This window comes from Diuraphis noxia, unplaced genomic scaffold (assembly GCF_037042655.1).
Source record: "Diuraphis noxia isolate RWA-SAM2 unplaced genomic scaffold, SU_Dnox_SAM2 contig0002, whole genome shotgun sequence".
NCBI lineage: Eukaryota > Metazoa > Arthropoda > Insecta > Hemiptera > Aphididae > Diuraphis > Diuraphis noxia.
The window spans coordinates 74,551,174-74,565,782 of NW_028301712.1; the positions used below are offsets into that span (position 1 = coordinate 74,551,174).

Genomic DNA, 14,609 nt, shown 5'->3' on the forward strand with positions numbered 1-14,609 from the left:
TTAAAGAGGTTTTCGGGCAATTTTAGACTTTTTCTGGTATCTATGTGGATACGGCAGTGGATGAGGAGGTGCTTGACTATGAGAAGTTCTCCGCAGGTTAGGCACATCGCAGGTTCTTCTCTGCGCATAAGCTGCACATGGCACATCTTTGAGTGACCTATACTTACCATTATAATATTATATTTGTGAGTTATCGTAGTACCTACAATGGACAAAAAATTAAGAATAGTATAGTTTTTATTATATTAAATCGGCAAAATGTTAAAAGCATAAAATATTTTATGTGTACGTAATAGGTAGGTACTACAGGCTCTTATACAAATATTAGAAATTATAGATAGTATAATATATTTTAATAACTGTTTTTACTATGTTGTCTAATTATACTTGGATAAATATTAATACAAGGCTACTTTATTATTTAGTTATAATTATTGCTAATCGTCGTTGAAGGTGATAACAATACTATTCAATAATGATCGCATACGACTTTTGTTATTTAAAACAAAATGTTTTTTGACATCATATAATAACTTGGAATGGTTTTATCAGTTCGAAATTTTATTCAGCGAGTGTGGTGGGAAACAGTTGGAGCAAATCGGCCCCAGTAATTTATAATCATATACGATATGATTTTATTTGATCGTGCAATGTAGTATGTTAAAGTAGTTAATTAGTTGTAGTAGTAAGTACCTTATATGCGTTACACGTCTACATGTTCCTTAATCGTAATAATACTTTGGTGACTGAATATCACAACCAGGATATTTCACAGGTAATACCTAATTTACAATTTATGGACTCAAGTGTACATTTACCAGTAGGTTATCATCAATATTTGTTTTATAAATTAATATAATAATTCTAACCTAATTATTTTTGTTTGAAACGTATTTTTCGAGGAATTTGGAAGTACTTACCATTGTATGGTTTAAGGTTAAAATAATGTATGACTAGTTTTTTCTCACGGGGACTAGTAAAAAGTTAGACAAATTAAAAATCTATAATTTCGACCAAATGTCAAAATTATATTAAGAATTAGGTGATGTAGCTTGTATTTTAATTATAAACAACATTAACTTGTTGTGTAGTTAATATAATGCAGGGAAAAACTGTTAATATAAAATAGGATAATACTGAAAACTAATTTTAGATATTTGATTTTATCAAGCATTTAATATTATATAGGTAACTAGATAACTATTATAAATCATTAAAAAAAACAAATGTAAACTGTTTTATGGGCCTAACTGTGTCTCGTGCACCTACTACGTTTTGAATTTAATCAAATCGTATGATTTATTACAACAGATACTAACGATGATTGATTTTGATAACTTAACTGCAATGTATTGTATGTAATTTTTGAATTATGTAATGCTTAATAATTTGATCCGTCTAAAAATCTTTCTATGAGAGATAAATTTATTTGATTGTTTAAGTTTTGTACATTGATCAATTCTCCGATGAATCTAGATAAAAAAAATATATTCGTAACAGTTAAATTGATTTACGTCAAACTGATTGGATTTGACTAAAATAGTTTTTAATACGATAATTCACTTATTAAATTAATATTTACCATACTAACTAAAAAAGTGTAATATGTCTTATAGTAGATAATTTATTTGATTCACATTATTATTTTTTTCATTCGATCACTGCAATATATATTTTTTACATGAAAATAAACAATAGTATTGTGAATTTATGCCAATTGAAATATATCTCAGAAAAATATCACAATAATCAAACATTTTCCAATAGTAACAGATTATATGCAAATATATATACTAAAAAAATTATTATCGATCATTATAATATGCGTCTTACATGTGAACAAATTTATCAATACCTAACGGCATTATAACCCATTATAGATAAAACATAAAATGCGATTGTATAACATTTTTACTTCTTGGTAAATAGTGGTACTTAGTGTATCATATAATTATAAATAACGTTATACAGGGTGATTATTTTATCAAACAACATTTATATTATGGTGTTTGTGTGTAAATACCACCTAACATACACCTATAGGCTATAACACATAAACACCACCCAAAACCACCCAACTTTGGGAGGCTATATCTTGTAAACGGATTAACGAAAAATGAAAATGTAAACGTGAAAATTCATTGAAAAAATAACCTTTTTAGTTTATGAAATTTTAAGTATAGGTTGCGGTTGAAAATCAAAAGTTGATGATGGTTTACCTGATAAATATAAGGGTGAAAATATTTAAAAAAATATATATATAGTTCTAGAACAAGATGGATCTAAAATTTTGAAAAAAAAAATTGAAAAAAGTCAATAGTTTTTGAAATAATGATTGTTGTTTGATAAAAGAATAACCCTGTATAAATAAATTAACAATATAATGTAATTTTTAGTAAGATAAGATGCTAAAATCAAAATAATAATAACCAACCAAAAATTATAAGCTCAATAATAGTACCTACCTAAATAAAAGTATATGAAACCTATTTTGTTGCATACGATTTCATCGAACCAAAAGATTCAGTTATTGGTCTTCGGAAAAAATATCTTTAGAAAATAGTATCTCGAGTCAATTATAGCTGCTGAAAATAAAACTCTAAAACTCAATATTTAACTGACAAAATAAACGTGTTATATTAAAATAGCACAATATAGTATACTAATATTTTTAATTAAAATGAATTAAAAATTAAATTATATAAGCCATAGAAATAATATAGTAGTATTACATTAGATAAGTACTATACTATTATCAATGGAATTCCAATTATCAACCAAAACAAAAATGTATTTCTCTGATTATCGTTCAGCAGAACTATCGTTATCCAAAGATAATTTAAGTATAATTTTAAGTTGTGCATGTAAAATACAGTACATAATAATAAATTATTTTATAAGTATTTTTGATAGGAAGTATTTTTTGAGATAATTTTGCAGGAATTTTGAACAACCACCCCAAGAATTTGATTGGTAAAAAACTAATCTTAATCAATTTTAGTATTTTACTCTAAAACAGTAAAATATTAATGTTTAACACGCACTTCTTATTAATATTAAACACTTGCCCAAAATTGGAAAATGTTAATTATTAGACATTTTTTTTTGTCAATTATTATATTAAAATCATTAAATTGGTATTCTTTTTCTGTTTTAACAATTCTTTAAGATACAGTATTTTATTGGGCATTCATATTATTCACAGAATGCAATATATTATACACGTATATATAGGTACGTCGTATATATGCTATTTTTACACTATTTTGTAATACAAAAACTGTGTTTATAAGTAATTTATTTTTGAGAGATAAATTTTAAAAAAAAATAATAGATTTCCTTCTTCTTTTTTTTTGTTTGGTTTTACAATTCTTTAAGAATTTTCACCACCACCATGATTGTACTCCAATCTTCCCGATTCTGGATTTTATATTCTTTATAATAATAAATTTATATGAATATTAATATTATAATTGATTGATTGGTTTGGAATGCAAAACACGCATTAATGTTCCAATTTTCTATGTTCGTAATTTATATACATAAGCAAATAACAGTAAACATAATACAATTCAAAATATATTCTTGTAGAGTTTCTACTAGAGCTGTGGTAAAACATTACGGTACAATGGAAACGAACCAACAAGTTAAAAGCTTCACACCGGAAGACGAAGACGGTGACAGTTGGCGACGGATGGGATTCGGTTCCAGAGTGAAATATGTGTTCCAAAACATCACAGTGGAACCGCTATTGGCGTTCTATCAGGTGTCGTCTGTGTTGTCAAGTTTAACCACACAGAACCTCAACCTGCAAAAGGCATGCAGGGTAAACCTGAAGATGGACGACGACGTCTGTTACGGACTGGAAAACAAGAACTTGTCGTTCTACGCTGACCAAGAAGTTCAAGTGCAGCAGCTGGTAGCCGACATGCTCATATGGCAAATGATGATCCAAAGCAGCATACCGTGTATATTGGTCATATTTATCGGGTCGTGGAGCGATCGAAACAGGAAACGCAAACCGTGTATGCTCGTCCCGGTCATCGGTGAAATTGTCAGGAACATTGGCTTGTTACTTTGCGTGCACTACTTTAACGAGCTGAGGATGGAGGTGGCCGGTCTAGTGGAATCCATACCCACGTCCATGGCCGGTGGACTTACCGTTCTCTATCTGGCCGCATTTTCTTACATGGGGGACATAAGCTCCGTGAGTAAAGCCTTTTTGTTTTCCCTAAAATTAATAATTGAACCTTTCATCAGCACAAAATATCATTATCCTTCACAAGGAACCTATTCCTTGGTATCTATACGATTCAATCCATCGAAAATCATTTCATTGTACAGTTATCACTTGATTTAGTTACATTTTTAGAATTTGTGATCATTTAACACTACCACACACATTTATAACTTTAAGACCTTCTGTTCAGTTATTTAAATTTAAAAAAAATTGATAAAAATCTCTACGTTTCATCATTTTTAGATTTTAGGTCTATCATTCAGTTTTGAATACTTTAATCATATTTCAGTCAATATTATCTATTGAAACATATAAATGTATTATTTCTGACTAACAAAAATAAGTCGTATAAGATATTTGCATTTATCTTATATATTTAAAATGTGTTAAAAATTAAAATAATATTAGTTCTTCAAGATATAAGTCTGTATTCCTAACTACTAAAGTTTTAAATTTTCAAACTCATCTCAAAGTTAACTGATTAATTTGTATATAAATTTATACGTACTGTATGAATAGACTATATTTAATGGGTAAATTCTAAATCAAATTTTTTTCTTTAAAATGATCAATAATTGTTACATAAAATAATAAATAGTAAATACTAAATAAACGATATAACCTATAAATGAACTATAATAATAGATAATAAAGGTATAGATAGGACCTAACGGTCTTATCAGCGGTAAATAACTAATAAGGGGTACAATTGAGGCCAAATAAGTATATTTATATAATTATATCGATTATCGACTGTCAATATAAAATCATTGATAAAAAGACCTCAATTGCCTTCCTCTCCGGGAACGTGGCCTCAAATATATTTAACACAGACGTGGCCCATCCATATCTTTGTTATTTGTGGGCTTGTGGCTATAATAGACCTATTTTCTAAAAAATAACAAAAATAAATTATGTTCATTAAATTTAAATTTAAATATTTACAAAAAATTTTTTAAATACTCATGAAAAATATATTATGTATTTTTTTAATTCATTTATTTACACAAAAACCTGAGTTCTAATGATAAGTGTACATAATAAAGATTATTTATATTTTCAGATTAAAAACCGAACTCTCAGGGTAGGTTTAATGAATTTATTCTTTGGTGTGGCATGGCCAGTCGGTGCAGCACTTTCCGGTGTTTTGTATCAAAAGCTAGGATTTTTCGGAGTGTACTATATCTCAACAGCGTTATATATGATAGCTTTTATTTACGGCTCAGTCAACATCAAAGAACATCATGGGCCATTAGATCTAAAAGAGCCCAAGCAGACATCCAACTCTTGCATGTATCTCGTGGTAGATTTTTTCAATCTGAAACATATCAAAAAAGCATTTCACACAACGTTCAAAAAAGGCCCACGAAAAAGATGGACGAAAATCATCATGCTGATGTTTACAATAGTTGTAATCCAAGGTCCTTCACATGGTGTGTATTAAAAATATTATGTTTTATACTAAAATCATAGCTGCTCAGATTTCTAATGTCCGGTTGTTAAACGTTAATGTTATTTTTTTAAGCAATGCATTAAAAAAAAAACATATTTCATCACAATCTGTACCACAAGACACAATAAGAATATAATAACAGAGAAATAAGAATATTAAAAAATTAGCCTACCACTAATGAAAAAATTAGCTATTTTCTTTCATAAGTTTTAAACATTTAAATTGTTTATGTTAGACGAGTTATAGTTAATAGTAAATAGATAAATAGATCACCTCATCAGTTTTGCTAAATCATCTTGAAAGATTTCCAATAGTTATATTAGTTATAATTTATTGTGAAATTATTCTCCTTTACCATTCACTAACATAAAACAATTATTTCAGGAGAATCTGGAATTACCTACTTTTACACTCGAGTTCGTTTCAATTGGAATGAATTGGATTACAGTTTATTCTCGACATTCTTATTTATGACAAACATTGTAGGTAAGGACAGTTATTCGTATATAGAGTAAATAATACATGTATAGAGTGGATCAATTTTATTTTAGGCGTTGGATTCTCGATAGGAGTTTTGAGCCACTTATTGAAATTAGACGACGCACTCATTGGAGTGATCGCTTGCCTTAGTAAAGTATTAGCTGGATTGGTATTTGCATTTGCACCTTCAGAATTATATTTTTATATTGGTAAGCATGAATTTAATTTTTAAAATAATCAATACATTAATGTTATTGATGTATAATATTTTTGAAAGATTATATTTACAATCTGTTTACACTAAATTACAATATGGAGATTAAGTCAAGTTAGGATGGATTGATTGTTGGTATGCCTATTGATACAGTGAGCTTAATTATTCAGAAAGGCTTTCGGCCATTTTTGATTTGGATTGTCAGGGTAAGCGATGGAAGAAACGGTCATACCTATATAAGTTATATTGAATTTTTTTTTAATAATATCATTATATTATATAAATATTTAGTTAGAATGATTATAATAGTATTTGTATGAAATTCTTTGAAACAGTATAAGTCTAGCATAGCGATTTTGATATTTTAAATTCTGTATAAAGAGATTTCTAATGTACTAAAGACATAACAGATGAGACAAGGCATTTTGATTGGAAATTCTTAAAAAGATACTGATTTTAAAAATTTTTCAGTGCACCACATAGTTGAATACCGTTGGTTATCAAAAATATTTGTTTATAGAGAAGGTGCATGGTGTTTAGTGGGAATGTGGGATATTCGTTAGAGATTGTTGTTGGATTTGTGGTATCTTATATTATGTTATAAGGGACTTTGTTTTTATATGATTCACACAAGTAGTATTTTGGCACGGTGATTTTAAGTTGCATTCGGCATTTTTCGTTTCTAAAAATGTATTTAGTAAATTGCACGCATAGAGTATCTATATGTAACCTCGAATTTATCGATATATAACAATAGATCTGGAAAAGATTTGGAGAATCAAAAAACAAAAGTTGTTAATTAACTTTCATATTAGAACTGTTGCTCGTAATAATCAATTTTCAAATATTGAGTATTGATTTCTGTTTAAAAATATAAACTATATTGTAGCCTTGTGTATTATAAGTATAGGTATAAGTGTATTATAATTTATAACATGTTTACGTATCATATGTTATTATGTTAACTAAAGCGGAAGAATGACTTGTTACCACGACCAACCTATAGATTGTTATTGTAATTTATTTATTGATATATGTGTTATAATTGTATGGCTATTTTATTTTTATTTTAGAATATACGGGTTGACCCTTTTTGTATATTAACAGGGGCTACAACCTATTTGCACCCCAGAGTAGTACATTTGCGCACCGAGCGATATGGACAGATACGCCCGAAAGATTAGGTACTACCTGTCGATATGCACCAGGGCGATTGTAAATTCTCCCGGTGGTAAACTCTCCTGATGGTAAACTCTCCCGGGTCTACTCCATTACTACCTGACGGAAACGTGTAAACTCTCCCGGGTTTATTCCTGTACTACCTAACGGAAATATGTAAACTCTCTTAGGTCTATTCCTGTACTACCTAATGGAAATATGTAAGCTTTCCTAGATCTAGTAAAAATCATAAAATACATTTAATATACATTTAAGTTGCCTTTAAAAATAGTCGATCATATATAATAACAATATAAATTAATGTCTTAGATGCTATGAGCTATAATATTATAGACAAAATTGAAAATACAATAAAAAATTAAATTTCAAAAAATCTAATATACATTTAAGTTTCTTTTAAAAATAGTTAATAATAATAATAATAATGATATAAGTTACAAATACAAAATATGCGTAAAAATGTTAATAATTATTATTATTTTTGATAATAAGAACATACAGATTTTAAAAAAGCTAGCGAATTTATTTTTTTTCCTAAAAAAATGTTTTAACATTTAAAACAACTCGGGAGAGTTAACATACTTCCTACAGGTAACTATAAAGTTAACCCGGGATAATTTACACATTTACTATAGGTAAACATAATTTTGACCCGTGAGAGTTTACACATTTACTTCAGGTAAGTATAATATTAACCCGCGAGAGTTTACCATCGAGAGAGTTCAGTGGCGTAATTTGGCCATGTTTGTGGGGGGGGGGGGGATAAAATGTTTTAACATTTTACCTATACCCCCCCCCCTATGAAAAAAAATAAAAAGTATTTATTATAAGCACCTTTCAGAATTCAGAGCAATATATTTATGTACACATGAGACATGGAATAAATTCCGATTAAGTGTACAAATCGATAAGTTGTTTTTAGTTCAATAGGACTACGGAAAAATGGTAGGATAGGATAAGATAGGATAGATATGACAATAGTCTTTAATCTAGATAAAATAATCTGATAATCGTCGAGCGTCGTCGATCCACGATACAATAAAACTTTACTGTTCGGTGGTTTATTTTTGTACCACTACACAATGCATAAGCAAACTCAAAACATGCACAAAACATATTGCAATAATGATACTTTTAAACTTGCGTGGCTGCATTTAAACGAACTAAGTACTTACGAAGTATTTATGTACAACTAGCATAAAGGATTTGTTTTATTTTGTATTATTTCTATAAAATATAAAATGGACTATTTATAATAATATTAATTCACCGAGGTATTTGATTTCAATATATATATATATATATAAAATTATAATAATATTATTAGATAAAGAAGTACATAGGTGAATGTAGTTAACCAGTCTTAAAAAAAAAGGTCATGGGGGGAATACGACACCCAAATCCCCCCGTAATTACGCCATTGGGAGAGTTTACCACCGCCCATGCGCCATATGCGCCCATTTCGTATGTAACGTTGCCGTTGTGATTCTTATTATTATAGATTATATTTATCTTTATAAATACTTAAATTAAGTAGATTAGTATATTATATTATAATCTATTATTTAGACAATTATTAGTACTCTAATAATTATAATTGTCTTTAATAATATAATTTTAATTTTATAATTTTTTCAACATTTTGGGTTTAAAAAAAATAGTCAATATAACAATAACTAACATCGCATTTAAGAATTCTAAATTAAACAACACTTAATTAATTCACACCAAGTTTGATTTACTGTAGTCATAATTCATCTCACATAAAATGATATAAAATACAATATATGGTAAACTGTTAAAGTACATCAATTATTATAAAAATTAATACTTTTGTTTTTTCCACACGTCATAATATAATAAAAAATTCGATAATATCGATAACAATGTAACGTAAAAATTAAAAATAGTTAAAACGAGAAAAATAATAATATGTACAATAGTTTTAACTTTGTAAGGTAATAAGTAGTATTGCTTGTATTCCAGAATACAGTTTGGCGACGTCGCACAGGTTTAACACATTTTTACTAAAAATATTTCGGGCTTAAATGGGTTATGATTTTGGGCGCAAATAGTTTGCACCGTTAATAAAAATAGTATATTATATTAGATTTACAAGAGTGAGTTAATTATTCATAACAAATAATTTTAATTTCATAAAATATACTACCTTTTTCACCACTTGTTTATCGCCCCAGCATCCGGCTACAAATTTATGATAGGCGTTACGCTGCACTCTCGTTTTTTTCCTGAAGTAACTGTTTCACCCAATTTCCTCGGCTATTCCCCAAAAGAACTACCACGTCTGCCTTAAACTCTAATTGATTCTTTGTTTAACGAATATATCACATTAGAATACAGTTCTTTTCTTATCTTATCCGACTTGCAATCATGTCTTCTTACCATATTCTTTGATTCGTTCTTATCTATCCTGTCTCCTCTTGCTCTCATCATTAAATCTTTTGTATATCGTCTGAGTCTTGCTGATAAAACAGTTAAGTTTTTCTGTATCCCTAGTCATGTGGGTATAGCCGGTAATGAGCGAACCGACCACCTAGCTTTTTCAAAAAATCCCTCATCTATTTTTCTCCTTTTAAAACACCTGCTTCAGACTTTCTTCCGATTCGCCGCAAACTATTGCGCAATGCCTGGCAAACTAAATTGGACTCTCTACCACCTAACTATGCTGCATGGCATAGACACATAAACTCTTCCCCTCTCTGTACACTACATCACGACGAATCGATATGCGATTTTAATCACATCCTTTTCAATTGCTCTTCTCTCATAACTAGTAAACAACTCCTTTTCTCTTTTCTTTCTTCTTTTGGCAATATTTCTCCCGATTCTAATCTTCTTCTCAACTCCCGTTTCATCCCTATCATCCGTTCTCTTATCCAATTCATTCATACCGCTGGTTTTCTCATTTAATGCTAATATTTAATTAATATTGTCTGTAAATATTTTCTTTGTTTTGATACATCATTATATTGTAATTGCTTTGCTATAATTATTTTATAAAATAAAATAAAATATACCTATATATTTTACTAGGTATGCGAGTTTATAGTTTATAACAACATGGATCTGGTATTAAAAATTCTATTGATATATATTGAGATGTATAACAAATAAACTTTTCAATATTTTATATAGTTATGAATTCCAATGGTTCGATATTATTTTGGTACACAAACGATAGCTGAAGGAGTAATCGAGTTTCCAAAATGGTAGGTACTGTATTACACTGTATGACATTGTGCTTTAGTCGCTTTAGATATCTACCAAATACTAGTATGCTTAGGCGACTATTGCATAATTTGTATTGATACACTCACAAATTTGTATAACAATTCAGTGGTTTTCAAATAAGGGTACCATTTGAAGTACACGGAAGGTCGTGTGGTGATAACGTGTATGAAACGTTTGTAACGTATCTAAATTTTTTTTTTGTGTAAATAGTTATTACATCTTGGTTTTTTTTTCGAACGAGGTTAAATTTTGTTTACAGGTGCCGTGGTTGACGTAATGAGTGGTACTACATATATCGTAATGAGATCGATTCTCTCAAAGATTGTACCTCATGCTGAACTTGGTACATAAATATTTTTTATTTTTTATTAACAATATAAAGGTATCTCAATAACTCGCTAATTTTCAGGTCAAGTGTCAGCGATAATGGCAGTTATTGAAACAATAGTGCCTGTTGTATACAAACCTTTGTACTCTGCAATATACAGAGCGACTCTGGCCACGTTTCCAGGAACAATTTACGTGATTAGTTCCATAATGCTCACACCAGCTATATTTGTATATTGGTAACTAAAAATCATTAAAAATGAACTATTATTTTTATTTTTTTTATAGTTACAGGATAATTATGTGACATATTACATAAATATGATAGTTATTATTAATTATACCAAATATAATCAATCAAGTAGTCCAAAAACAAATATTTTAAAACTATTTTCATATTTCCAAAACATGAATTTTTATATTTAATAACAAATATTTCGTGATAATGCCTAAAAGTCCGGATGGGATATAAATATATGATTTCACATCATTTCTGCCTTATTATGACTATATAGTGTAATATTCTAAAAAAATAATATATGACCTATAATTTCATAATAAGAATTCTGCAGAAATTCCAAGGGCAATTTGGTACAATTTATTTGTTCATTTGGAAAATATACTTAAACAAAAAAATTACCAGCACTAAGTTTTTTTAGAAAGATTACTAAAAAAAAAAAAAAAAAAAATACTATTTACAAATTAATGTTATTTTTAACAGATATATTTTATTGATATTAATAACAATAATATAAACTTGTTTGTTAAATAAATTAAATCTGTAAATTATAATGTTGTTTTTGGTAATTTTGCTAAATAAAATATTTATTTAAATTTTAATTAATTTGGTGAATATATTATCTATTATGAATCAATAATAATAAATTTACCATATAGAATATAAATTCACATTCAGACATTCTGTAATCAGGAATATAAATACCAAAAAAAAAACTTAGTTCCTCGGCATTAAATGACAAACAAAATAATTACGAATTAGAAAATCCATAAAAGAGAAAATATTATTCAATTTTAATCAACGACTGTTATTAGTTGGACTTATGTCCAGAAAAGTTTATAACTCTTGTTATAATATTTTCCTTTGGCAACTGATCAAATTCAACGTCTCAATAATAAAAAAAACGTGATGCTAAACCAAGATATCAGTGCTCTCGGCTCCAATCTCACCAATCAGGTTATGAATTACTTGAATTCTCATAAAACAATTTATGTCAAAAAAATAACTCTCAATCTTCTCAATTTGACGATATACAGCCGAACACAGCAAAATACATTAAATTGATAGGGATATGAAAAATTAAGAATAGCCTAAAACTTAACTGCTAAATAAGACACTCTTAAAATAAAATTGACTAAAAAATCAAACTTAAATAAAATGGAAATATTTTAAAACTGCACACCAATACACAAGAGACACAAAATTACAAACATTTTATCTGCTGTCTCTAAATTATTCCTTCAAAATGACACTTTTACAATCGGTTAATTTGTCAATTTCTTCCTATAGAGTGAAAAAACACCAAAATCTGCTCATAAATAACTATAATGGTGATTCACTTTAAATTTAATATTAATAATTAATTAAGATTTATATGTAATTTATCACTTTAGGATTTTTGATTCAATTTAATTTTCATCAACCTTTTATTCAAAGCTAAGCACCATTAATCATTCACGCTTTCTCATTTATTCATTCTCAATAGGAGTTCCCCATATAAACTTTTCTTCTAACTTATTTAATAAATCAATAAATATAATTAAAATCTGTAAAAATATTTTTTATTTAAATAAAAAAAAAATTACTTTGATTTATAAATAGTAAAATGTCTGGGATATTTATAATATAATGTTCCATTCAATAATTATTATAGCTATAAATTATAATAGTTAAATCAAATATAGCCATATCATAAAATATTATATATTCGAGGTTATATATATTTGGTGTGGTGTGGTAAACTTAAAACAGTCAAATACAGCAATCTATTAAGTTTCTCATAAGTCATAACCTAACATTTTGTATATTTGTAAACATAAAAAAATTATACTTACATAATATCAAATTTACATTTACAGGTGGATGTATCATATAAACAAACAGGAAGACAAGAAAACATGCGCCGTTGAAGAAATTAAATCAAATGATAATCTTGGTTTTGAAATTAATTGATGACTATTTATAATATTCCAAAAGTCTGAATATAATTATTCAAATTATTTGTTTTATTTTTAAGTATCTATAGTACAATTCTATATTCTATATATATATTTATAATTCCATTTTATAATGATTTTTTTAAATTAAAAAGTGTATAAAACTCCATGTTTTTTCTTTGATGTTTTTACTTCGATATTAGTTTGTGTTTTTTTTTCACTGTTATCTTAAAACTTTCATTAATATTAGAAACAAGAAAATATTTTATATTTATTATTTAATGGAAATAAATAATATTTCAAAACAGTCTTAAGTTTTCAGCAATATTATTTTATAATTATAAACACTATTGTGAGTATTAATATAAGCTTAATTATTTTATTTTATTATAAATGTGTTTAATGTAAAAAATAACTAATTTTAACTTTTAAAGCACAGTTTCACAGAATACTGTAATATGATGTAAATTCATGTGAACTACTCCCTAAAAACTTATACAAGACCTATAGAAAATCTTTAGGGTATTCCCATACAACGTGGTGATTGATAAACTTATTTAAAGCGACTGAACTTCAGAAAATAATTTAAATTAAATATGGGTTAATGTAGTTACCTAAGTATTTAAGCATAAGCATTTTCGTTGTTGTATAATTCGAAAAATAAATAGGATGATCAAAATATGATCAGTCAAAACTACACATTTTGAAAAAATTGTTTTCTTAAATCGTTAGCATTGTTAGAACTTTTAACGATGTTTTTAATTATATATGCAATTGTAATTATGATTTAATGAATAAATAGCATGCAGAGAATAATTCTTAGACAGAAAGATGATCTATATTATTTAGTAGTGTATTTTATAATTTTGTATTTATGTTACGTTAGGTTATTTTACTATTAGTAGGTAATAATAAATTATCATTTATTACTAAAGAGTAAATAGTATTTACTAATTAGTGTATATTTACTACACATTAAAATATCAATATGTATTTAAAATATTGTATTATAATAAGTTTCATGTAGCAACAAATAATATTTTTAACTATCACAAAATTGTAACTAACATTTTTCTTCTTCATTTAAATATCTGATTTCCGTCAAATTTGAACTTCAAATGTCTATTAAAAAGAATAGTGCTTATATATTTTTAGTTTGAGTATAAGCTATACTATACTCATAAGAAGGCATGTATACAATTACAATCCTCATGTACAAAAATTGAACATTTTATAGATGTTAGCAACATTCATTTTTTCAAAATGTTAACATCAATGCTCATAAAAAA

The 14,609-nt window shown here is 27.3% G+C and overlaps 1 protein-coding gene across 2 annotated transcripts; it reads left to right on the forward strand.

Moving 5' to 3' along the window:
* The first annotated feature begins 562 nt into the window (after positions 1-562).
* On the forward strand, positions 563-14,150 carry LOC107171732 (lysosomal proton-coupled steroid conjugate and bile acid symporter SLC46A3-like). Of its 2 annotated transcripts, XM_089220325.1 has the most exons (8): positions 569-775; positions 3,592-4,207; positions 5,304-5,673; positions 6,078-6,179; positions 6,245-6,382; positions 11,078-11,161; positions 11,228-11,384; positions 13,243-14,150. In XM_089220325.1, the coding sequence occupies exons 2-8, from the start codon at positions 3,629-3,631 to the stop codon at positions 13,334-13,336; spliced, it is 1,524 nt and encodes a 507-aa protein (XP_089076451.1). In that variant the 5' UTR covers positions 569-775; positions 3,592-3,628; the 3' UTR covers positions 13,337-14,150. The 2 variants fall into 2 exon arrangements, with proteins under 2 accessions (XP_089076452.1, XP_089076451.1); XM_089220326.1 differs by lacking the exons at positions 11,228-11,384; positions 13,243-14,150 and adding an exon at positions 10,723-10,796 and having other exon boundaries at positions 563-775; positions 11,078-11,149.
* Positions 14,151-14,609: the final 459 nt, after the last annotated feature.

Excerpts from the sequence above, each read along its gene's own strand:
- LOC107171732 (XM_089220325.1), top strand. The coding sequence starts at position 3,629 with ATGGAAACGAACCAACAAGTTAAAAGCTTCACACCGGAAGACGAAGAC. Across the intron at positions 5,674-6,077 it reads AATCCAAGGTCCTTCACATG|GAGAATCTGGAATTACCTAC; the intron begins GTGTGTATTAAA and ends CAATTATTTCAG. Across the intron at positions 6,383-11,077 it reads AGAATTATATTTTTATATTG|GTGCCGTGGTTGACGTAATG; the intron begins GTAAGCATGAAT and ends TTTTGTTTACAG.